The sequence below is a fragment of the Nicotiana tabacum genome, chromosome 24 (assembly GCF_000715075.1).
Source record: "Nicotiana tabacum cultivar K326 chromosome 24, ASM71507v2, whole genome shotgun sequence".
NCBI lineage: Eukaryota > Viridiplantae > Streptophyta > Magnoliopsida > Solanales > Solanaceae > Nicotiana > Nicotiana tabacum.
This window is the reverse complement of record NC_134103.1, coordinates 48,428,083-48,454,883: the sequence shown is the minus strand read 5'-3', so window position 1 is coordinate 48,454,883 and position 26,801 is coordinate 48,428,083. Positions and strand designations below refer to the sequence as shown.

Here is a 26,801-nt window from a genome sequence, read left to right as displayed (position 1 = left end):
CTAGTAAGCATGGTGAAGTCTCAAGTGTTTTTCCTTGTTCAAAAACGCTTTTACTAGTTTGAATGCACAAATAACTACACGAGCATGTCGTATAAGGTTTTGATGCTCACTATTTTGACAAAGTAGCTTTACCAGTTTTATTACAAATGTTGACAATTTAGTCATATAATTACTACGCACTCTTCAGCTCTAGAACTAGAATTGAAGTTTGTTCCGAAATGTAAAACACTTGTCCGTCCATCCCACATTCTAGATGTTAGTCTTTGAACAGGACCAAGGGTAAACGCAAATATCAACTGGGAGTACATTAAACAGTCTTGTGCATTACTGAATGTGTTCTAATCTTTCATTTATTAGGTCACTGAGCAGGTTATCAGTAGATTTTGGCACTTTCAAGTATAAAGAACCTCCCACTCAGCCATCTTCATCTGCTTTACAAGATGAGGTTAGTTCATTTACCAATTGTATCAATCATTCAACTACATGTCAAACCTTCTAAAAACCAGAAAGTTTATAGAGTTGAACTTCCTGAACAGAGGAGTTCTCTTGGATAAGTTGCTATTTTTTTTTAGAATCTCTATTGAGTTCCCATGATCTCTAATTACAATATTGATGTGAATGAGATTTGATCCAAAATATAGGTTGACATGCTTCAAGAAGAGAATGAAAGTTTACTCGAAAAGGTAAGAACAACTTCCTTCTCAAAAGCAATCAGTTGGGTACTTAGGCGCTGGGTAACGCTAATTTTTCTAATAGAATTAGTTTATCATTTCAATCCATCGTGCTCACGGGCAGTGGATCGTTATATATCCTTTCAGCTTCGACTTGCAGAAGAGCGTTGTGAAGAAGCTGAGGCAAGGGCTAGGCAGCTTGAGCAGCAGGTAAATCTTCAAGAACATATTTGTTACTTTTCTCGCATTAGTTAGTTTTTCTCCTTTGCTTTCAGACTGTATGTTGATGCTGCCAACATTGCAATACCACTGTTGGATGTTGCAAAGTGATGAAAGCTCATCATGGGGTCGAGCAGTGGTTCGAGTAATTCCACTGCTGAAAGTAAGAGATTCGCAGAAAAGTCGTGAGCCTTCACAATTTTTCAAAATATTTTTTTACGAAACCGACCAACTTTGGTCGGTTTTCTTTGGTGCAAAAATGCGGGAAATTATTTTTGAGTCCCGCAAAATTTATGTTTCAAGAAACCGACCAACTTTGGTCGGTTTTTCAATTAAAATAAATAAAAATTAATATTAAAAAAACCGACCAAAATTAGTCGGTTAATTCGGCGGGTCATTTAAAAAAACCGATCAACTTTGATCGGTAATTTTACTTTTTAATAAAATCGATCAACTTTGGTCGGTTATTTTCATGCGAAAATACAATTAAAGAGTATAAATCAAATAAAAGACAGTCTTAAAACAAAATGTACCAATGGTCTAGTGGTAGAATAGTATCCTGCCACAGTATAGACCCCGGTTCGATTCCCTGATAGTGAATCTTTTTATTACATAATTAAAATACCGACCAACGTTGGTCGGAAAAAACCGACCAACTTTGGTCGGTTTTTTTTTTGCAATATTTTTTTTTTGAATTTAATTGATCGACCAAAGTTGGTCAGTAATTTCCGACCAACTTTGGTTGGTATTCCTTTCCGACCATAAAAATACCATCCACACGTAAATGGTCGTGTTTTGGTCGGTTTTTGGCTATTACCTACCAACGTTGGTCGGTTTTTACCGAATTTCTAGTAGTGATCATGGGTTCGAGCAGTGGTTCGAGTAATTCCACTGCTGAAAGTAAGAGGTTCGCAGAAAAGTCTTGAGCCTTCACAATATTTGAGTTGCTTAACATATGTTGTTAGGATCGGGAACTCGGGCAGTGCGGAATTTAGCCAAACAATGTTATAATGACAATAACAAAGATAATGCAAGTTGATAACAACGACAAATACCCCCGAGAGAATAACCTCACAAGATCGCTCCAAAGAAAGGGGATCACACAAGTGTTTCTCAACACTCACTCTCTTACAAAATACTCTCAATTACTAAAGGAGAAGAAGAAACAAGAAATGAAGACTCACGTCTTGTTGGTGTGTTTAAAATGAACTAATTGCCTTTCCTTTTATAGGCAAAAAAGCCTTGGCCTCTTAGTTGTAAAAGAAAAGATACAACTTGTGCAAATGATATCCATTTGGGTCCCAAAGAATATTACCAACAAAGTCTACTTTGTAAATAGGCTTATGCTAATGTGAGATGCACTCCACTAGTCAAAATATTGGCCATAATTACATATGTCTTGCTTTTAGGTTGCCAGTCTTGGGGAAGGTGTGTCAATGGAGGCTCGTCTTTTAAGCAGGTAAGCTTCATAATCAAAGAACATTGACCTTCATTCTAAAATCATCTAGGCTAAATTCAATATGTTTTTATTTTTCCTTTGTACAGGAAACAAGCAGCTCTACAACAAAGGGAGGTATGTATGATAAAGAGTTCAATACATTCTTCCTTATTTTATATTTTGTGACACACGTCAGTTGAATGTATAACTTCAAAGAGATAGTATAATTTACTGTACATTAATATAGTAGAAGAAAAAAATATTGTAGAGTTAATCCGATAGGGAACATCACATAACAATCGAAGTACAGTTTGAATCTTAAACTTGTTAGGTGTAAAGAAATGTATGATCTTTTAGTAGAAACTTTTCACATAAAATAGGAAAGCGACAGTATGATATTATCATATTTATTTCACTTATTCCGCTTGGATGAAATTAAAGATGTGTACTTCACAGGCTGCTCTAAAAGTTGCAGCACAAACTTACGGTGGAAAAAGTGACGAGCTTGCAGCTCTTCGAACAGAAGCTGAGGTATTTGTAACCTTCATCCTTTATATTTGATTTCATATTTCAGGAATAGTTCATTCTTTATATCTATGATTAAGGACTAAGAATTCCTATTTTAGTCTTCTGAGATATAAGTACTACAAATTAAAACTTCAATATTATCCTTTCAGAAAGAAAAAGAACTTAAAAGTTTTGTGAATCTACCTCTTTAGCTTTGCAATCTTGATTTCACGATGAGTCGTTGGATGTGAGGCCTTTAGAATTGAAGTATTCTAATAGCTTATAACAAGTCTTAGAGAATAGTATAGAACATAATTACTGAAAATTCAAAAGTTTGGAGATAAAAAAAAAGTAGAAAATGTTTAAAACTTACTCCCTCTGTTTCAATTTATGTGAACTTATTTCTTTTTAAGTTCGTGCCAAAAAAAATAGCCCAGTTCCATATTTAGAAACAATTTACCTTTATGCAATGATTTATAGTCACACAAAATATATGTGCCTCATTTTACACCACAAGTTCAAAAGTCTTCTCTTTTTTCTTAAACTCCGTGGCCAGTCAAATAGATTCACATAAATTGAAACAGAGGGAGTATATCGTGGATATTATTTCAATATTTCATTTTTCCAAAGAATTCAAAAAAGACATTTGCATTTTTCTTTGGCAGTTTATAGTCGTGAAATGTCATTGTATTTTCTTACTTAGTAGTTGTATACGGTCGAAATTAATTTCGACATTCGTACGACTGATCGAGATGGGATCATAATAGACCAAAGGAAGATTTGTAATATCGAGATGGGTTCCGAATATGGTACGAACGAGCTTCAGATTTCAGGTATAGGTCAAACACCGAGTTCGAAGTCATTATCGAGCTCGGGTCCGAATCGAACTATGATGAGATGTTGTGGAATCAAGCTTAAGGGGTAGAGGCCAACCGATACTGAGCCCGAATCATCACCTGATCCCGAGTCGGCATCGAGCAAGTCCGCATCGAGCTCTAAAAATAATACCGACCAGCACCGAGGGCGATCGAGCTCGAGCTCACAGACAAAGAGCCCTTGCAAACGCACTAAGGGAGAGAATCTCGGTGGGAATTAGGGAAAAGCTGATTTATCATGGGTTCCCCACTATGTATTTTTAATTATATCTAAAATAGGATCCTCCACTATAAAAAAGATGGCTACATTTCTGTAAAAGACAGTTTTTTGCTTACATTGTAACTAAAACACCATACACTCCTATATTGAAGAGTTATTCTTTTAAGCTTCATATATTGATTCATCTTGCTTAGTCCTAAAAATCATGTTCTTTCCAGCCTTGTTTATTTTACATTTTTTACAATCCGTATTTGATATTTTTATTTATTCTTATGATTTGTATTAAGTTATACCACATATCCTTAGAACTACGTACAAATTCAACTCTATCCATTTTTCGGGTAAACAGTTTGGCACCCACCGTAGGGCTAAGGATAACAATGGTTATTTGATACGAATCTGCAAATACACGCCATTTTACGCCTGTCTTTTGAAAGTGTCTTTGGCTTCGGATTAGAAATGGCAAACCCTCAATTAATGGCTTTACCTATCGAAAACGAAACCGGCCTTCAAGACGAAACCAACAACTTGACGCCTAGGGCCGGAAGGCCGCTTGTCGATGCCATGGAAGCTCGAGTCGGAGCACCTGAAGCTTGGATCGAAGTACCACTAGACGTTAATTCACATGTGGCCCTTGAGGCGAACCAATGTTCTGAACTTGAAAATAGCGTTCATGGCGGTACTCGATCTGCGACTCGAGACACCCATAACGTTGAGGAAAACGGAGTCAGCTTGCGTATTATTTTTAAAATGTTGCAAGCCCAATAGGTAGCGATAGCTCAGTTGCAGAGCCAAACCTAGACACCAAGCAGGCCAAAGCCCAATCCACCTCGAGAAATTGCCCACAGAACGGAGCCAACAGTAGTAGGTCAAATGAGCAAGAATCGGGGACTACTCCCGAAATTGCTAAGATACTCGAGGAGCTCACAAAGTGGATCGAAGCAAACGATAAAAAAGTAAAAACATACAACTCCAGGGTCGATCAGATCCTGGAGGCACCACTAATGATAAAAGGGTTGGATTCCAAAAAATTCTTGCAAAAGCTTTTTCCCTCGAGTATCCAGCTGGAACTTGGGCGGATGTGCACAATCGATATCAGTCAAAAATCAGGGTCGAAGATGACCAATTAGGAGCTCCTTCCGGATCAGTACATCCAAACAGGTCGGTTATTAAAAACCAGAGGAACATCGACAGAGAGCCAAGGTCGAACAGAGACCGATATCAACCATACACCACAAATCGAAGGAATAATGATTCAGGATGCAATTCCGCCCGGAACAATCGAAGGAGTGATCAAGGACAGAATTCTCGGGGACTTATGAGCAAAAGCGATTTCGACAAATATGCCGATCCTATAGAGGCACCTCGATTATCGGAATATAACTTTAGCATCGATGCATCGGGCATTGTATTGGCAATCGAAAGGATCAAGGATACTAGATGGCCCAGACCCATGTAAACCGATCCCTCCCAAAGAAACCCAAATTCGATGTGCAAATATCATGGCACACATGGCCACAAGACCGAGGATTGCAGACAATTAAGGGAGGGGGTAGCTCGTCTATTCAATGAGGGCCACCTTCGAGAGTTCCTCAGCGATCGAGCCAAGAACCATTTCACAGAGAGAGATGCCAATAGAAAAAATGAACAGGAGGAACCTCAACATATCATTCATATGATCATCGGTGGGGTCGACACTCCACAGGAACCCATACTCAAATGCTCAAAGATACCGATCACTAGAGAAAAACGAACCCGAGATTACGTGATCGAAGACACTTTATCATTCAACAACAAAAAAGGCGAAGGCATCTCTCAGCCCCACAACAACGCTCTGGTAATTTCTATCTTATTAGATAAAGTTCAAGTTAAGCGTGTTTTAGTGGATCCAGGTAGCTCTGCAAATATCATCCGATCGAAGGTCGAGGAGTAACTCGATCTGCAAAATAAAGTCGTGCCCGCAGCTCGGGTCTTAAACGACTCCAAAATGGCCAGTGAAATAACTAAAGAGGAGATTATTCTACCGGTAAACGTGGCTGGGACCATCCAAAATACCAAGTTCCACGTAATCGAGGGTGACATGAGGTACAACGCCCTACTCAGAAGGCCTTGAATCCACAATATGAGGGCAGTACCTTTGACTCTTCACCAAGTAATAAAATTCCCGACGTCAGATGGTGTAAAAAAAGTGTACGGGGAGCAGCATGCTGCGAGGGAAATGTTTGCGGTCGATGAGGTAACGCCGATGTCAACACTCTCGGAAAGGTCAAGCATCAAAGGTAAACGAGAAGTTAAATAGCAATCACAGCCGCCAGCCTCGACCGAATCAGGGAAGCAGGAAATAGAAGAAGATGAGGAGGATTTTTTGATCCCTCGAACTTTTATCATCCCCGAAGATTCTGACGCCACCAAATCGACGGTCGAAGAACTGGAACAGGTTATATTGATCGGGCATCTGCCCGAGAGAAAGGTATACCTGAGAATGGGATTGACCCCCGAACCCAGGAAAAAACTTATTCAATTTCTTTTCGATAATATAGATTATTTTGCTTGGTCCCATTCAGACATGACAGGGATCCCACCGTTGATAACAACGCACCGACTGAGCCTGGACCCTAGGTTCAAACCGGTGAAGCCAAAGAGAAGACCCCAGTCCAAGGTAAAGCATACATTCATAAAGGACGAGGTAACTAAACTTCTCAAAATAGGGTCCGTTCGGGAGGTAAAATATCCCGGATGGTTAGTCAATGTAGTTGTAGTCCCTAAAAAAGGGAACAAACTTAGAATGTGTATAGATTATAAGGATCTAAATAAGGCATGCCCCAAAGATTCTTTTTCGCTGCCCAACATCGATCGCATGATCGATGCCACGGCCGACCACGAGGTCCTTACTTTTCTCGATGCCTATTCCGGGTATAATCAAATCTAAATGAACCCGGAAGACCAGGAAAAGACTTCATTTGTCACCAAGTATGGAACATATTGTTATAATGTGATGCCCTTCGGGCTAAAAAATGCAGGAGCTACTTACCAACGCCTAGTAAATAAAATGTTCGAGGAACAAATAGGTAAATCAATGGGAGTTTATATTGATGGCATGCTAGTTAAGTCCCTGCGCGTAGAGGACCATTTGGCTCATTTGCAAGAAACATTCGAGATTTTAAGGAAATACAACATGAAGCTCAACCCCAAGAAATGTGCTTCTGGGGTCAGTTCGGGCAAGTTCCTCGGTTTCATGGTATCAAATCGGGGGATCGAGAGCAACCCCGATAAAATCAAAGCCATCGAAGACATCGCCATCGTGGATAGTGTAAAAGCTGTGCAAAAGCTTACCGGATGGATAGCCCGCATTAGGCCGATTCATTTCCAGGTCATCGGATCGGAGCCATAGATTCTTCTCTCTACTAAAAAAGAAGAACGATTTCGCCTGGACCCCGGAATGCCAACAAGCATTAGAAGAATTGAAGCGATACTTGTCGAGCCCTCCACTACTTCACATACCGAAGGCAGATGAGAAACTTTACTTATACTTGACGGTATCGGAAATCGCGGTGAGCGGCGTACTAATTCGAGAAGAGCAAGGTACGCAATTTCCTATTTATTATCTAAGTCGAACCTTAGGAGAAGCAGAAACTAGATATCCACACTTAAGAGAAATTGGCACTTGCACTGATAAGCGCCTCTAGAAAGTTAAGACCATACTTTCAATATTACCCCATATGTATGTTAACCACTTACTCACTTCGTAATATTTTGCACAAGCCCAAACTATCGGGCCGATTGGCCAAATGGGATGTCGAACTCAGTGGGTACGATATCAAATATCAACCCTGTACAACCATCAAGTCCCAAATTTTGGCGGACTTCATGGCCGATTTCACGCCAACCCTCATACCCGAAGTTAAAAAAGAACTTTTGATAAAATCGGGTACGTCATCGGGGGGTTGGACCCTCTTTACAGATGGTGCTTTGAATGTGAAGGGGTCTGGGCTTGGCATCGTTTTGAAACCCCCACGGGTGGTATTATTAGGCAATCTATCAAAACTTCTAGGTTGACTAAAAATGAGGCTGAGTACGAGGCCATGATTGCAGGTCTCGAACTAGCTAAAAGCATGGGAGCAGAAATCATTGAAGCCAAATGTGACTCTTTACTAGTGGTGAACCAAGTAAACAAAACCTTCGAAGTTTGAGAAGATAGGATGCAAAGGTATTTGGACAAATTACAGGTAACTTTGTACCGTTTCAAGGAATGGACTTTACAACATGTGCCTCGAGAACAAAACAGTGAGGCCGATGCACTCGCAAGTTTGGGGTCATCGGTCGAGGGAGATGAGATCGACTCGGGGACTATCATTCAACTCTCGAGATCCGTAATCGAAGAAGGTCATGCCGAGATAAATTCTACAAGCTTAACCTGGGATTAGAGGAATAAGTATATTGAATACTTGAAGAACGGAAAGTTCCCATCGGACCCTAAAAATTTGAGGGCCCTACGAACCAAAGCTACTCGATTTACATTGACTACAGATGGAACATTATACCGAAGGACATTCGATGGACCATTGGCAGTATGCTTAGGCCAGGAGACACCGACTACATCCTACGTGAGATTCACGAGGGTACTTGTGGAAATCACTCCGGTGCCGATTCATTAGTCCGAAAAATAATCAGGGCAGGGTATTATTGGATCGATATGGACAAAGATGCAAAGGAGTTTGTCCGAAAATGTGACAAATATCAAAGGTTTGCACCAATGAACTATCAGCCCGGAGAGCAACTTCACTCAGTCCTATCCCCATGGCCTTCATGAAATGGGGAATGGATATCGTTGGCCCTCTGCCATCGACCCCAGGTAAAGCTAAGTTTATTTTATTTATGACTGACTATTTCTCTAAATGGGTTGAAGCACAGGCGTTCGTAAAAGTAAGAGAGAAAGAGGTTATAGACTTTATCTGGGATCATATCGTGTGTCGATTCGGGATACCCGCCGAAATAGTGTGTGACAATGGGAAACAGTTTATCGGCGGCAAAGTGACAAAATTTCTTGAAGACCACAAAATAAAAAGGATATTATCAATACCGTATCACCCTAGTGGGAACGGACAGGCCGAATCAACGAACAAAACTATCATCCAAAACCTAAAGAAAAGGTTGAACGACGCTAAAGGAAAAATGGAGAGAAATCCTACCCGAAGTTCTTTGGGCATATCGAACAACATCAAAATCTAGTATGGGGGCAACCCCGTTTTCCTTAGTATATGGCTCCGAAGCCTTGATTCCAGTCGAAATCGGGGAACCCAGTGCCAGGTTTCGATATACAACAGAAGTGTCAAATAACGAGGCTATGAATACTAGCCTCGAATTATCGGATGAAAAACGAGAAGCTGCTCTCGTCCAATTAGCCGCCCAAAAGCAGTGAATCGAAAGATACTATAATTGAAGGACCAAGTTTCGCCATTTTAAACTCGGGGACTTAGTGCTAAGGAAAGTCACGCTCAGTACCCGAAATCCAAACGAAGGAAAACTGTGTCCAAACTGGGAAGGACCGTATCAGGTTCTTGAAATTGTCGGAAAAGGATCCTACAAGCTCGGTATTATAAACGACAAACAACTATCAAGCAATTGGAATGTGTCTCACCTAAAAAAATACTACTGCTAAGGTACGACCCTCCCATATTCGTTTATATTTCAAAACTAACCCTTGCAAGAGTCCAATAAGGAGCAATGATGAATCCTTCGATACGAAGCCCTAGGTCTAAAAGCACGTGTTGCACTCTTTTTCCCTTAGACCGGTTTTATCCCAAATGGGTTTTTCGGCAAGGTTTTTAATGAGGTAACCATTGATCATGCTAACCTAGAAACAATTCGACAGTATCCGAGGCCTCTTTACAATTGACCTCGAATACTGGGGGGCATTAGCCCTATATCAAGTTCGATGCAAGAAAGTTGCTTCATAACAATAGAGTACCGATAGGAAAAATTGTGCATTAGCCCTATATCAAGTTCGATGCAAGAAAATTGCTTCATAACAACAGGGTACCGATAGGAAAAATTGTAAGAGCCAAATGGTCAAAACGAACCATGCTCATGTAGTTGGCCCGAGCCCTGACGCAAAACATGAACACATGTATGATGACTTGCAAAGAAAGTTTTCTTCTTTACCGATATCTTATATCCAAGAAATATTCCTCTATTTCGAGATTTATTATGCAAACAGGATTAAGGTAAATCAACGAGTTCGAGCAACACTCACTCGACTATTATGCCTACGGGCTACATTACTTCGAGTTCGAATCATTCACTCAACTACTAAGCCTACGTGCTACTTTTATTCCGAGTTCGAGCAAGCACTCACTCGACTATTACGCCTACGGGCTACATTACTTCGAGTTCGAATCATTCACTCGACTACTAAGCCTACGGGCTACTTTTATCTCGAGTTCGAGCAAGCACTCACTCAACCATTACGCCTACGGGCTACATTACTTTGAGTTCAAATCATTCACTCGACCATTAAGCCTACGGGGTACTTTTATTCCGAGTTCGAGCAAGCGCTCACTCGACCATTATGCCTACGGGCTACATTACTTCGAGTTCGAATCATTCACTCGACTACTAAGCCTACAGGCTACTTTTATTTCGAGTTCGAACAAGCACTCACTCGACCCTTACGCCTACGGGCTACATTACTTCGAGTTCGAAATTATTCACTCGACTACTAAGCCTACGGGCTACTTTTATTCCGAGTTCGAGCAACACTCACTCGACCCTTTACGCCTACGGGCTACATTACTTCGAGTTTGAATCACTCACTCGACTAATAAAACCTACGGGCTACATCATCTCGAGTTTGAGAAATCACTCACTCGACTAACAAACCTACGGGCTGTATTGCTTCAAGTTCAAACAATCACTCAACTCGACTACTAAACCTATGGGCTACCTTATTTCAAGTTTGAGTAATTGCTCACTCGGATATAAAGGCTACGAAGTTCAAATTCGATCAAATTACCTAAAGCCTTATGAAAACATTCATAAGGCATGAATAAAATAAAATCTTCACAAGGTAGGAAATTAAACAGAGGCAAGTCGGTAAAAGAAAAAGATATTTATATATATATACAAGATTGTTTACATGATTGTTTGCAACACAGAAATTAAGGGCTAAGTTTCTTGGTTATCTCTGGGAGCGGTCTCTTCTCCATCGGGCTCCTCCACGTTCTCGGACCCGCTCTTGCTCCCATCATCGTCATCATCATCATCATCATCGTTATCATCGGAAGCCAAGGATTCAGCATCGACTTCGAGCTCTTTAGCCCTTTTTATCTCTTCAGTGAGGTCGAAACCTCGAGCATGGATCTCCTCGAGAATCTCCCTCCGAGATCGGCACTTAGCAAGTTCAGCAACCCAATGTGTTCGAGTATCGGCAGTCTCGGCTGCCTCTATTGCTTGTACCTGGGCAGCTTCAGCATCGGCCCGATAGACGGCTACGAGTGCATCTGCATCGGCCTTTGCCTTTTCGGTGTCAGATTCGGCCTTGGCAAGTTCAGAGGCCAACCGAGCCTCGAGCTCCTCTATTCTTCTTGCTTGAACCGAGCTTTTCTCCTTCATACTTTGAAGTTAGTTTTCGGCCGATGATAATTGGGCTCGAGCAGCCTCTTTCTCTACAGCGAAGCGGTCCATACCTTCTTTCCACTTCAAGGACTCCGCTTTTATCACATAGACCTCCTCACGGAGTTTTTCGATCATCTCAATTTTCTGCTGCAGCTGTGAGATCGAAAAATTGGCCATCGTTCTGGTATCGAGCTCATAGGCTTTTAAAAGTATCATTACCTGCTCGGACAGATCGGTCTGATCTTGGTGAGCCTTAGCCAACTCAGCTCGGAGGTCTTTAATTTCCTCTCCCCTTTGCCCTAAGAGGAGTTTAAGGGAGTTCTTCTCCTCCGTGACCCGTCGAAGGTCGGCCTCGTATCGACGCAGCTCAGTTCGAGACCGAGAACATGCTTCTCGATGAACTGCTGCGGCCTGCAAAGAAAGAAAAAACGAAGTTAGAAAAAGAAAACACGCATAAAAGCATTACCAATGAAGTGAGTTAAGGCTTACCTGATTCAAAGCCTGCTGCACTCCGAGGAGAAGATCTGATGTATCACTAGTGCCGACAACGTCCTCGACACCGGTAAACAAATCACGAAAAGGATCATCTCCCTCATGAGATCCATCTACCTTAAGGGCACCCAAAGCTTGGGCTTCCCGAATCGCCCCTTCGGAAAAAGCAGGGAAAGTGGGCGAGTCTTCGATTACTACTGCCCCAAGTGAGTCACTTGGGGTGTTCTCTTCGGTTCGAAGAGAGTCAGGAACGACCCCCTCAGTCATATCCACTATTTGTTGACTTCGATGGGAGATATCCTCGATTCCCAATGGCTCGGGGACTTTGCCCGAATCTTTCTCCGATATATCCTCAGTTCGAGGCGGAGCCTGGTAAACCACCATCGATCCAGTTTCCCGTGGGGCGTCGATGGTTTTCTTCATTCGGGCCATCAGTATGGGCCCATCATCTTTTTCGTCTTCCTCGTCTTCATCCCTCAAACGCCGAAGTGATTCTGAGGTTAAAGGTATGGTATTCTTCTTCGACTTACGAGCCTTCGGTTTTGGGTTTTCGGAAGTAGAGGCCCTCTTTCTCTTATTGTCCTTCGCCGGTTTAGAAACCGGGGCCGAAGTTTCCTCCTCGCCGGACAGGGGTCTCAAAACCGCATCCTTGCCCAAACCTACACACAAGAAAATTGATTTAAGTATACGGAAAACAGTTCGAACTATCAATGATGCGAGAAAGGAGCTTACCATAATTTTTGGCCTCCCATCGACCCTTGGACAAATCACGCCATGAGCGCTCGGCATATGTGAAGGTCGAAGCCAGATCTCGTACCTAGTTCTTGAGATCGGGAACTGCGTCTGGCATCCAGGGAACCGCTGCATCACAAAAAGGGGATACCGGTGAGAAATAAATGAAAGGGCAAAATAGTAGGGGATAACAACAGAATTACACTTACGCTTCATGTTCCACTCCTCGGGAAAAGGTATCTTTTCAGTCAGAATTAGGTCCGAAGTCCTTACTCGAACAAACCTGCCCATCTAGCCTCGATCCATGTTCTCGTCTATGCTCGAGAACAGAACCTTGGTAGCCCGACGCTGAAGTTTTATTAACCCGCCTTGAAAGAGGCGAGGACAGTAGAATCGGATGAGATGGTCAAGGGTGAAAGGCATCCCCTCAATTTTGTTCACGAAGTATCAGATCAAAATAACGATCCGCCAAAAAGAAGGATGGATCTGGCCTAAGGTTATTTGGTATTGGCGGCAGAAATCGATAATAACGGGATCGAGGGGGCCTAACGTTAAAGGGTAAGTATACACACTTAAAAACCCTTTCACATAAGTGGTGATATCTTCGTCAGAAAATGGGACTACTATTTTTTTGTTCTCCCAATTGTAATCTTTCTTTAGCTGTTTGAGGTGTCTCTCGATTATCGAACACATATACCTCGATACCGGCTTACTTCGGCCCAGAACCAAAGAGACTTGGTCGACCTTAAAATCGGAGGTAAGAACACACGCTGTCGGGACGCACTCCTCAGGCCGTGGATCCACCGGTGTTTTGTCAGCGACAGATTGGGAAGAAGAAGCTTTTTCTTTTTGGGGAACGGTTTTTGATGTTTTCAGCAGTTTTGGATTTAAAAAAAGTGACAAAGATTTTGTGGTTTTGAAGAAGGATTTTGTAAAAACGAATCACAGATTTGCGAATGAACTCAGAAGATACGAAAAGGAACTTAGAAAATTTGGAAGATTGAAAAGTGATAAATGGTAAAAGGAAGGGTTATTTATAGATTGAAGCAATGGCGGTTCAATATCAGCGGTGGCCGACCACCGTCTGACACACATTAAATGCCTTGGTAAGCTAAACCGACGGGACAGTTATCACGTACGTCATGGTCGGGCTCGATACAAACGTCAGTGCATGTCCAATCGAGCCATTGAGAAATCATATCGTTTCCCACCACATCCTTCCCGAGAAACGAGGGGACTATCTGTATACGGTCGAAATTAATTTCGGCATTCGTACGACTGATCGAGATGGGATCATAATAGACCAAAGAAAGACTTCGTAATATCGAGATGGGTTCTGAAGATGGTACGGACGAGCTTCAGATTTCAGGTATAGGTCAAACACCGAGTTCGAAGTCATTATCGAGCTCGGGTCCGAATCAAACTATGATGAGATGTTGTGGAATCGAGCTTAAGGGACAGAGGCCAACCGATACCGAGCCCGAATCATCACCTGATACCGAGTCGGCATCGAGCAAGTCCGCATCGAGCTCTAAAAACAATACCGACCAGCACCGAGGGTGATCGAGCTCGAGCTCACAGACAAAGAGCCGTTGCAAACGCACTAAGGGAGAGAATCTCGGCGGGAATTAGGAAAAAACTGATTTATCATGGGTTCCCCACGATGTATTTTTAATTATATCTAAAATAGGATCCTCCACTATAAAGAGGATGGCTACATTTCTGTAAAAGACAGTTCTTTGCTTACATTGTAACTAAAACACCATACACTCCTATATTGAAGAGTTATTCTTTTAAGTTTCATAGATTGATTCATCTTGCTTAGTCCTAAAAATCATCTTCTTTCCAACCTTGTTTATTTTGCATTTTTTGTAATCCGTATTTGATATTTTTATTTATCCTTACAATTTGTATTAAGTTATACCACATATTCTTAGAACTACGTACAAATTCAACTCTATCCGTTTTTCGGGTAAACAGTAGTGCTGGGACATAATTGAAATGCATGTAATTTACTGTTGGAAACTTGTTAGCAGATAACATTTAGTAAATATTTTTGGTTACTGAAATACAGTTAGTTTAACAAGGTCATAGAGTAGACAAAGATTTTCGGTTATTGTAATCATGATTTATTCCTGTATGTTGTCCACCACGTCAAAGATATTATACTCATCTATAATCATAATACTCTTATGAGCATGAATAATAAACTATCTCGCATCTTTAATAGCATACGCGTTTCTTTTCTTTCTTTTGCGTAGTCCCTGCGAACTATGACTCGAAGAATGATACTGAGTCAAGAAGAGATGGTATGTATGTAATTATTTTGTGGTCTTTCTTTGTAACTTTTCCCCCTTTCCTTTTGCATACTTACGTAATTCACAGTTTCACACCTTAGGAAGAGGTTGTTCTCAAGAGGTGTTGGCTTGCACGCTATTGGAGTTTATGCGTCCGCTATGGTATATTAAATTTCTTGTGCCAAGAATTTTTTCTGACTTGTGGTGCTTAATATATCTAGACAATTAGAATTATATTTGTGTTCTTAAAGTAAAACTGTGATCACTAAATTACTTTATTTTATAAATGATTTTCTAGATAAACCATGGAGTTACTTTCCTTTAAGCATTGAAGCATTGAGATTAAGACCTCAATGTTCCTTTAATATTGTACTTCTTTTGGGACACCTTGACCACATTTATTGGCGTAAAAATAAATTTCTTCTATTACTTTTCACAATCATCAGCTTTCTTTTTCTTTTTCTTTTTTTGGCATTTAGGACCCCAGTTTCTTCAACTATGCCTTCTTCTCTGCTCCGCCTTCTACGCATAAAATTGAGAAGTCATTGTAGTTGAGTTTGTTTTCGGATGTCACTTGAAAATGGACACTGGAAATTACATAAAACTGTAAACTATAAAAAATGATTATTAAACCACAATAAATAAATGTAACTTTTATAAAAATTACATTCCCTAAATTGTTTGATATTAGCTCCTAGAGTTAGACTAACTAAACCTGGTGCTTACGGAGTGCGAATGACTTTCTTCTGAGAAGTAGAATCTGATATTCTTTCATCTCTTTTGCTAAAATCTGAAGAATTCGGAGAATTATGACAATTCTAGCCTAGGGGAAGAATGGGAGAGAGAGAGAGAAGAGAGACATGAAGGTCAAATATTTTGGGAGTAAATGAAACTGCTTCTTCTTTATTAGCTCAATCGGATATTTATGTACAAGGATTAGTTAACTAACTAACTACAACAAACTCTAGGTAATCACTAATTAAGCTACAACTAATATCCACACAGCTGTCATCCACCACCAGCTCAGCTCCAGTTCTGCCTTGCCACGTTCTAAACTTCACTTACCCGATGTAGCTCTATCATATATGGGTCATTTGGTTGCTGGTTAGGATTATGCATGTATTAGTTATGCATGTATTAGTTATGCAGGTATTAATTATGCAAGGTTTAGTTATGCAGGTATTAATTATGCAAGGTTTAGTTATGCAAGGTTGAGTTATATTGGGATTAGTTATGCGGTAGTTATATAAGGATTAGTAATATAAATGTAATGTGAGTGTTATTTATTATTAGCTTACTTTATTTTATTAAAATTGTTAGTATAGTTTAAATATATATATATATTTTTAAACAAAAAAATACAAGTTTGAATAAAGGGTATTCTTGTCATTTTGTATTTTAATAAAAGTATTTCTAATATATGTATAAGTTATTCCACCTTCTACCCTGCATAAATAATACATAGATTCCCTCATAACTTATACATGTATTAGTTATGCGGAAAAGAAAAACATGAACCAAACATTGTATTAGCAATGCTACATTTTATGTGGAAAAGAGGAAAAAACAACCAAACATTGTATAACTTATGCTAGCTTTTATGTGGAGATTATTTTTTCCCCTTCTTTTAACCAAACAATGTATAAAGTTATCCTAATTTTAATACATGGATAACTCATCTCTAACCGGCTACCAAACGACCCACATTATATACAAAAATATATTTGTACGTCCTTGTCTCTTAGATTTATTCATGGCCAAATACCTATGCGACCCCTTAAACTTGGCTCCAGTTTTTATTTTAACACTTTAACTAAGACCAGTACCTATTGAACACTTAAACCTTATCTTACTTATACCTATTAAACACATTTTTTATAACTCTCAACAGACTTCAACGCGTGAAGCTACTTGCCATTGACCTAAAAAATGACACCAATAAGAAAAAGACAAGTCAGCAGAGAAAAAGAAGAGTAAAAAATCTAGAAAGGAAAAAAGAGAAAGAGAAATGGGTTTCATTCAATCTGCTTAAATGCTGAGTATTGGGGAGAGTCTCCTATGGAATCTGATTTCTTTCAAGTTCTGCAGCAGATTGACGATGTATGAGATTGGTCCATTAACTAAAAAATAAATATCTGAAGACAAAAAATAATTTGAAGTTCAGGGAAAATTTGCAGAGCTTCATGGTCGAAAAATTCTCCATCGTCGTCTTCTTCGTCAATCTCATACTTCACCAATTTTTTTTAATCCAATTTCTGATCAATTTTAGTTATCTCATCAATTCAACCTTCTGAGTCAACTTGTTCTTCGTCTCTGAATTTTTAAATCTCCGTTTCATGTAAGGAGGGAAGGGAAAGGATCGAGGCTGGTGGTGGCAGTGGTGGGTAGGAAGGAGGAAGAAGGGGAAGGGTGGAGGGTGGTGTGCGGAGAAAGAAGAACGAAGGAAAATGGTCGCACCAATAGCGGAGGAGCGGCAGTAATGGAGTTAATAAGGTGGTGATATGATTTCTTTAGAAAAAGGGGTTTTTATTTAAATAAAAAAGAAGAAAAAATATAATTTCAGATCCATTCACGCGCTTAAGAGTAGTGAAATACATATTTTTTTGCCATGTCAGCTATTGTGTTTAGTAGGCACAAGTAAGACAGGGTTTTAGTGTTCAATAGGTACTGGCTTTAGTTAAAGTGTCAAAATGAAAACTTAAGCCAAGTTTAAGGGGCCGCATAGGTATTTGGCCTTTATTCATCCTTGATTTCTCCTTTACCTTCTGTACACTTTTCTAGAACCTATTAAAACACTTTCTGCTCTGGATGTGATCCCAATTGTTTCATCCTATTTCTGTAAACTATCCCAAAAAGTATTTTCCAAATAATTGTGAGAGTTACAATGAATCTCTAATTGTCTTTTCCCTTTTAGCTTATTGGCAAAATTGTCAAACAAGATATATTTAATCTTTTTCTTTTTTGTGAGATATTTTTTTTTAAGTGCATTTTATTGGGAGTAGTAAAGAAAGTTAAGAAGTATCATTACAATCAGGAACTAATCTGGGAGATGTAGTTCCAACCAAGTCTTCACGATAATGAAACAACGCAGATAAAGGAGGAGTATTCCAGTAGGAAGGCTCTAAGTCTTTGTGAGAAAAGTTTGATGTTGAGTGAATGTCCAATAATGTTCTCAAAATGTTGGCTTTCTATAGAATATGCCAAAGTGACATGTCTTGGTAAATAATGTTATTTATCTAGTGTTCTTCAAATATTTTAGACAAAGTAACAATCAATGAAGTAGGGAACCCTTAATAAGTTAGATTTCCAACATAAGCATTAGTCAATATGTAAGAAGATCAATATGAACACAAATATAAACTTATCTGAAAATAAAAGAGAAAATCTCAAATCCATTCTAATTTATGTTCTTCTACTGTGTAAAATCTGTCATACCCTTTAGGAGGTTCATCACATGAAACCTTTTTTATTTTTCTTTGAAACGTACAAGATATGACAAAAATGTTACTACATGTCTTCAAAAAGAAGTAGCATATGGACAGTTGAATCCTAAGCAGAAATTTGAAGTGCACAATTTGTATGGGGGAAGATAGGGGATACAGTGAAATTATAATCTGCTCAGTATCAGTACCTAAGTGGGCGTTTGGACGTAAGAATTATAAAATTCCAAAATAGGGGGAATTTTTTTTTTCTTTTCAAGTGAAAATGGTATTTGAAATTTTAGAGTTGTATTTGGACATGAATATAATTTTGAGTTATTTTTGAAGTTTTGTGAGTGATTTGAGTGAAAATTTTGAAAAACAGCTTTTTGGAGTTTTTTAAATTTTTGAAAATTTTCAAAATGTATCTTAAAGTGTGAAAATTTTATGAACAAATGCTGATTTCGGAAAAAAGTAAAAATTTTTTAGGAAAAAAAATAAATTTCTTATGTCCAAACGGGCTCTAAATAATTTAGGAAAGAGGGAACATCAAAAAGTTGTGATTTATGTGAAGGCTTTTCCAGACATTTAAAAGTAAAATTATCATTTCATTTGTTTCCTTTAATGGATTGTACGAAGTACTCCAAAACTAATTCAAGGGTTATTGTGCCCTAATGCTGATATAGTTTAAGTGAGATCAGTCAGAAAAGTTGTTAAATAATTCACATCTATTTACGCTCCGGTACCAATTTAATCTTCCAAGTGAAATTCTACATTTCTTTTTTCCTGGACTTAGGTGTAGAAAAATTAGTTTGTCTTTGCTCCCATTTGGATTATTCATGTAAAGTTAAACATCATGCAGGTATTCACACAGACATAGCTGGAGCAAAACAAGAATACTGGTCATCCCTTGCCCCTTTACCGTTGGAAGTTGTGTTGGAGGCAGGGCAAAAAGCTAAAGATGAGAACTCATTACGTGAGATTTTCGCAAAAGTTAATGTTTATTTCTTGCAACCTAAACCATTTAAAGCCTGTTTTGTTTAACTTATTATTTAAAATAATTTTTTTTGTAGTTTACAATGATCCAGAGGAAAGGGAAGCACTTCCGCATGATCTGAGTGAACTTTCAGGAGACGGGAATGTTGAAAGTATGCTACTAGTGGATAAAGGTCTTCGGGAACTGACATCACTAAAGGTCTTTTACAAATTCTTTTCTTCCATGAACTTTTTCTTTGGATTTTGGTTTATTCAATTTCAGAACTTTTTTATATTGCACATCATATCATTTTTGTGGAGTAGGTTTTAGACTCTTAAGATATTCAAAGTGATCTAGGACCTTTGACATGGGACAAGCATTAACAATGTATATTAAACTTTTTTATAACATTTTACAACATAATTGTCAGAATGCACGAGAGAAAAATCTATTATTGATATTCTATTAAGCCTTTTACAATAACCCTATTTATAACTATACACAATACATATTCTACTCCTATTCTATGTGGTACTAGGGTTATTTACATAACTATCTAACACTCTCTCAAGCCAGTGCATACAAATTATATGTACCCCCGATACGATGTGTGATATCCTCGTTGATCTCCATATTCCCTTGTATAACTGACCCAAGGTATTTGAGACTATCTCTCCTAGGAATGACTTGTGAATCCAACCTCAGATCCCCGTCCACTTCCTGATCCGCACGACTGAACTTGCACTCTAAGTATTCTATTTTGGTTCTGCTCAACTTGAAACTTTTAGACTCTAGGGTCTGCCTCCAAACCTCCAGCCCTGCGTTAACACCGCCTCGCGTCTCATCAATCATAACAATGTCATCTTCGAATAACATGCACTACGACACCTCCTTTTGAATGTGGCGCATCAACACGTCCATAGCCAGTGCAAATAAAAATGGGCTGAGAGCTGACCCCTGATGTAACCCCATCTCAACTGGAAAATGGTTTGACTCCCCTCACATGGACCTCACTAGGGTCTTAGCTCCATCATACATATCCTTAGTCACCCTAATGTATGCATCAGGAACGCCTCTAGACTCCAAACATCTCCATATCACATTTCTAGGTACTTTATCGTAGCCCTTCTCAAGGTCGATGAACACTATATGTAGATCCCTCTTCCTATCCCTATATTGCTCCATCAATCTCCTAACAATGTGAATGGCTTCCGTAGTCGAACGTCCCAGCATAAATCCGAACTAGTTCTCGGAGATAGCTATACTCCTCCGCACCCTCAACTCCACTATCCTTTCCCAGACTTTCATAATGTAGCTTAGCAGCTTGATACCTCGATAGTTGTTGCAATTATGGATATCACCCTTATTTTTGTACAAAGGGATCATCATACTCCATTCATCGGGCATATTCTTCGTCCTGAAAATGGCATTAAATAACCTAGTAAGCCATTTCAAGCTCGCCCTGTCCGCGTTCTTCCAGAACTCCACCGGGTTTTCGTCTGGCCCGGTCGCTCTTCCCCTGCGCATCTTACGCATAACCCCTCCGACCTCCTCAACTCTTATACGCCTACAATACCCGAAGTCTTTACGACTCTCAGAGTGTTCCAATTCACCCAGGATAATGCTCTTGCCCCCCTCATCATTCAAGAGTTTATGAAAGTAGGTGTGCCATCTCCGACGAATAAGTGCCTCATCCAACAATACTCTACCATCCTCGTCTTTAATAAACTTCTCCTGGGCCAAGTCACGAGCCTTCCTTTCTCTTACCTTAGCTAGTTTGTACAACTTCTTATCCCTGCCTTTGCCCCCCAAGTTTAGCATATAATCGTCCAAACGCTGCAGTCTTAGCTGCCGCAACCGCTAACTTCGCCTTCGTCTTAGCCACCTTATACAACTCCCTATTCTTCCTCCTCACCTCCTCGCCAATGCTCTCCAGTAACTTAAAATATGCCACTTTATTGTTTTCTACTTTTTCTTGGACCTCGTCATTTCACTACCAGTCCCATTTGTGACCACCCGAATAGCCCCTCGAGACCCCTAATATCCTGCTAGCAGCTTCCCTAATCCTATTCGCAGTCGCGGTCCACATACCACTTGCGTCCCCAGTACTCCTCCAAGCCCCCATTGCCAGCAACTTGTCCTTCAACTCTTAATTTTTTCCCTAGTCAAGGCTCCTCACTTGATCTTCGGTTGACCAGACACAACCCTCTTTCTCCTCCTCCTTGTGATCTTAAGGTCCATGACCAAAAGCCTATGTTGGATCGTGAGATTCTTACTCGGGATGATTTTGCAATCCGTGCAAAGGCTTATATCGGACTTCCGGACGAGCAGATAATCGATCTTGGTCATGACCACCGAACTTTGGAAAGTGATCAAGTGTTCCACCTTCTTTAGAAAACTTGAGTTGGCTATCACCAAATCAAAAGCTCTAGCAAAATCCAGTAGCGATGTTCTTCCTCTGTTTCTAAATCCAAAACTAAAGCCGTCATGCACATCATCATAACCCCCCGAATTCGCTCCAATGTGGCCATTGAAATCATCTTCTATGGAATTGTTCCAATGAGAGGAGTGGAACAATTCCAGCAAAGCTTTGATGTTTTCTCATACCGAAGCAATTACGGTGAGGATCAAGGAAGTAGACAATAGAAGAGTAGGCAAGGATAATAGGATTACAACCCATGTAGTCTTTTATCAAAAAGGTGCTACCAAACTAGACTAATCCCTTTCGATTACAATGCGACAATTGAAGAGAATACCATTTTCATTTGCTTGCTAACTCCATCCATTTCCCTTTGTTGTATATCTGTGTTGATCCTTTACCCTGGGGGGAGGAAAATCTGAAGAGTTATCAAAGTGTGAGCAGGGAATAAATATGGCCAAAATTGTATGTGGGTCTTTGAGCCCAAACTTCACACTCAGCTTATCCTGAGAGTCACGTCGCTTAGTTTTACTAGACCTTTTAGACCACTTGAGTGATAGTATATTGCCTTTGCAAAATGCAAACTTTTCTTCAACGTTAACCTCTGAAATCATCAAATATTGTTGTTTTACTTGAAGTCAAGCAAGCCAGATAAGTGTTCTTTGTTGATATAGAACCTGATACACTATTCATAAAAGATCCCTAAAAAATTTATCACCATTATATTCAACTGAACTTTGTTTTAAGAATATTTATCTTCAGCGTCTCTGATAAATGCTCTTCCTTTCTCTAAAATGCGAAGAAAATGACAGCACAACTGTTGTTCTTCTTTTGCCATATTAGACTGATTTTCTGTAACAGTGGCCAACATAAATCAGGACTAGTGTAGGTAGCTTTTCTTTTGTTTTTGCTTTCTGTCTTCTTCTTTTTTCTTATTTGTTGCGGGGCAAGAAATTCATGAAATAGTTGGAGAAAGGTCATCCGACAATAATTCTGTAGGACCAAAGATAGTAGATTAATACCAAAGTACTCCCTCCATTTCACTTTGTTTGTCATAGTTTGACTTGGCACAAAGTTTAATAAACGAAGGAAGACCTTTGAAACTTGTGATCTTAAATATGACATAATATTTGTGTGGCTATAAAATTGAAACTTGAGGTTTTAAACATTTTATAGCATTTGTGTGCTATAAAGATTATCATTAATGAAATATTATAATATAGTCATTCTTTTTGGAACAGACTAATAAGGATACAGTGCCAAACAAAACGGAACAGAGGGAGTAATAATTTCAAACTTGTTTCATAATAAATTATAACCTCATTTTTCTTGTCGTATAATCTTGAACGTAAGATGCTAAAGCTTCATGTCTTGTTACTGAACAATGAACGCTGAGCAGAAAGGTTGATGAGAAATCAGTTATAATATCAATGGTCTGGAACTGCTATTCACATGCTTAAAAATGGAAATAAAAGTTGTATTATGTGTTAGAATTTGATGAAATCTCTTGCGTAATTGATTTAATTTTCTGTGAATTTGATGAAATCTCTTGTGTAATTGATTTAGTTTTCTGTTTCATCCTTTTTTTTCCCTTTTTAAAGGTAGAAGGAGCAGTAGCCCTAGCAATGGCCCAACAAAGGCGTCTAACTGCACTCAAAGCTACAGGTAACAGAGTAGATATTCATATTTAACTGTATGGCGTATCTACCTTTATCACATGTTAACTATATTCTTGGGATTCATTCACCAAATATATGTCAGGTATATGTTGAATTTTTTCTTGTTTATCCTAACTGGTTTGGGATTCTGCCTTTGTTGTAGTTTTCACAATTGTGGATGATCCAAAAGTTGAGCGTTAGTTTGTGGAGTTGTTCGGACTTCTATCATATCTCCTTCTCTTTTGGTTATAGGAATTTGCCTCAATGTGTACAATGCTGCATCTCGGATTGGGTTAACTTTTTGAGAGATATATGCATTTGTTGTAGGGTTAAGACTTGGAGCTACTGAACTTTTTTAGTCTCCATGCTGATCATAGTAAACCATCTCAAATCTTGACTGATAGATATAATGACCTGCCGTTACATATGTTATGGCTGCAGATGACATGAGGCTACCAATGGAAGGCCAAAGCTTTTCAGAAGCATTTGGTGAGTTTATTCAAGTTACTGTCAGTCAATTAGCTTACTTTGAACCCTTTGCACAATTGAATCATTTCTCTTTCTTCTTTTTCTTGTTTCAACAGAATAAACATTACTTGCTTTTGATAAGTCATTTTTAATTGCATGACATTCTTCCTTCTATACATATAACATTGGAAAATCTTAACTATTCAAGTTACATTGTGTAACAATAAGTGCATGGCTCAACCCAGAAAGGTATGAATGGGTTTTCTTCGCCATGGTATAAGATTAAGCTTTCTCAAAAATCACCATCGGAGTTCTTGTCAAGGATATAATTTTCACTGCTGTTGACTTAATTTGAGGTGGCTTAACCTATTTCCTTGCTGTTATTGAGATATCCTATATTCAATGCCAAATTGAGAGCCTTTCGCTCGGGAAGTGAATTAATTCTAGTTTAACAAACCATGTGATTCGAGTACTTTTGATACACCACTACGCAATAATCTAATGTCGAGTTTTTAGTTCAGGTTTAGCCATTCCATTCATTGTATCTCCAATTTTGCCTATATTTTCAAAAGGAGTGGTTAGTAGATATTAGCATTAGAACTTTCTTTGCTACCTCGTATTACTAATATTATGTCTGTATCACAGAATTGAGTCCGGAGGAGACAGAAGATGTGCAATTTAAGCAGGTATTTGACATTTTGACTCTTTAATTAATTCTTCACATTGACTTTCCCTCTTTTTTCCACCTTCCGTCTTCCCTTGAGGCTATTACTTACTTGCTGGTTAGAAAACCTTTGAATAACTAAAACTGCGTAATTATTGCTCATTGATTTTGAATTGTGCATAACTTCTCTGACGAAATATTCAAAAAATAAAAATAACTAGTAATCCCTCCGTTTCAAATTAGATGAGGTACTTTCCTTTTTAGTTTGTTCAAAAACAAATGACACATTTTTAAATTTAGAAATAATTCAACTTTAAAATCTTCATTTTGGCCATTTTACCCTTGATGAGAAACTTTTATAACCACAAAAATATTATGGTCCCACAAAGCTTTTACCCCTTAAGCTTTTAAAACCACAAGTTTAAAAGTTTTCTTTTATTTCTTAAACTCCGTGCCGAGTCAAACTATCTTATCTAAATTGAAACGGAGGGAGTATATGATTAAAGATTGTTTTTGTTTTCTTTATCTGTGATAGAATCCGGGTGACAATTTTGTCTCTGTAAGAAAACCAATGACTATATAGGCTAAACGATCCATTTCAAAATAGATACTACTATTCTTCATAAAAACAAAAGCTATTTTATAAGAATTATAGTGGGGGCTCTCTAAGCTTACAAGCTACAATTGAATAAGAGGTCTCAATTGTCCCCCTCTCTTTTCTCTTGTTAATCATTTACTCCATCCATTTCAATTTATGTGAACCTGTTTGACTGGGCACGAAGTTTAAGAAAAAATAAAGACTTTTGGAATCTGTGGTCCTAAACAAGTCAAAAAGGGGCTCAGAGTATTTGTGTGGTTATAAAAGTTTCTCATTAAGAGTAGAATTATAAGTTTAAGCTAAATTGTTTTCAAATTTAGTAATGGGTCATTCTTTTTGGAACGGACCAAAAAAAAAATAGGTTCAGAGATACTATGAGTTTGTTGTGCTCGTTATTGGAAAATTAATTTAAAAATAGATGTTATACACTTGTTTTGAATTTCTTTCCGATTCCCATTACGTAGTCAAAGATTCTCTTTTGGTATTATTCTTTCAGGCGTGGCTCACATACTTGTGGAGAAGAACCAAAAATCATGGAGTGGAACCAGATATTGCAGAGGAGAGATTACAGTTTTGGATTAACCAAGGTGGTCAACCTCTCACTTCACATGATGCTGTTCATGGTAAGAGATTCTCCCTCTCCTCTCAATCTACAAGGAGAATAATGAATATAGGGGGAAAAAAGAGTAATAACTGATTGACTACTTTGGAGGCGCAGTTGCAGTTAAACATATTAATAGTCTGTTTGGTACACTCTACCCCAGACCCCACATGTAGGATTACCCCGGGTTGTTGTTGTAGCCAGACAACAAAATATATCCACTTCTAACGCAAATAACTTAATGAAGTTTTTCTTTCACTTTGCAGTCGAGCGTGGCCTCATAGAGCTCAAGAAATTGGGGATTGAAACCCAATTATGGAAAGAATCTCGCCGATCGATAGATCCAGAAAACACCCAAAAAATGCAAAAGGAAAATGATTTTTGACAATGAGTTGTTTCTCTCTCTTTCCCATCAATAATCTTTTTATTCATTTGGTGAATACCATTATTTGCTGCACATATCTTAGTGTAGATTCTCAAGTCCTATTTGTCGTTGTATGTGGATGAGGCTTAAGCTATTTTGATGTGTTTCCACTAAAAGAGACAGCCAGAATATGCAATCGACAATTGAAGAACCATCAAGCTATGCGTGGTGGTAAAGGTTTCCTCACCCATAATCAATGAAAATTCCTTTGGGAGAGCGCTAACACCATCCATAGTAGAATATGTCTTGAATACTTGAATACCAGATGGTTAAAAAACAATTGAAGATATTCACTTTGACCGATTGCTAAAAAATTCGCCATGAGGTTTCTCTTTTGTCTCGTCGAAAAATCTGAATTATCATAACATATATTAATTGATTTTTTCTACTTTTCGACTCTTTTTGATATATGATATTTTACATTTTGACAATCTTGTCTGTAGTTTAATCTTGTCTAATATTCAAACATAACTTAATACTCGCGACAAATGAAAATTTTATTTTCTAAA

The 26,801-nt window shown here is 38.8% G+C and overlaps 1 protein-coding gene across 1 annotated transcript in view; it reads left to right on the top strand.

The window, feature by feature from the left end:
* Window positions 1-26,408, top strand: part of LOC107792560 (uncharacterized) — a 28,419-nt gene extending 2,011 nt beyond the window's left edge. The window contains exons 5-19 of the mRNA XM_016614784.2: window positions 358-445; window positions 642-683; window positions 819-881; window positions 2,300-2,349; window positions 2,436-2,463; window positions 2,785-2,859; window positions 15,030-15,077; window positions 15,167-15,227; window positions 19,347-19,460; window positions 19,558-19,679; window positions 23,481-23,544; window positions 23,979-24,026; window positions 24,651-24,691; window positions 25,764-25,890; window positions 26,135-26,408. Of these exons, the coding sequence (XP_016470270.2) occupies window positions 358-445; window positions 642-683; window positions 819-881; window positions 2,300-2,349; window positions 2,436-2,463; window positions 2,785-2,859; window positions 15,030-15,077; window positions 15,167-15,227; window positions 19,347-19,460; window positions 19,558-19,679; window positions 23,481-23,544; window positions 23,979-24,026; window positions 24,651-24,691; window positions 25,764-25,890; window positions 26,135-26,253 (1,090 nt within the window). The 3' untranslated portion in view covers window positions 26,254-26,408. The remainder of the gene's footprint in view (window positions 1-357; window positions 446-641; window positions 684-818; window positions 882-2,299; window positions 2,350-2,435; window positions 2,464-2,784; window positions 2,860-15,029; window positions 15,078-15,166; window positions 15,228-19,346; window positions 19,461-19,557; window positions 19,680-23,480; window positions 23,545-23,978; window positions 24,027-24,650; window positions 24,692-25,763; window positions 25,891-26,134) is intronic.
* Window positions 26,409-26,801: the final 393 nt, after the last annotated feature.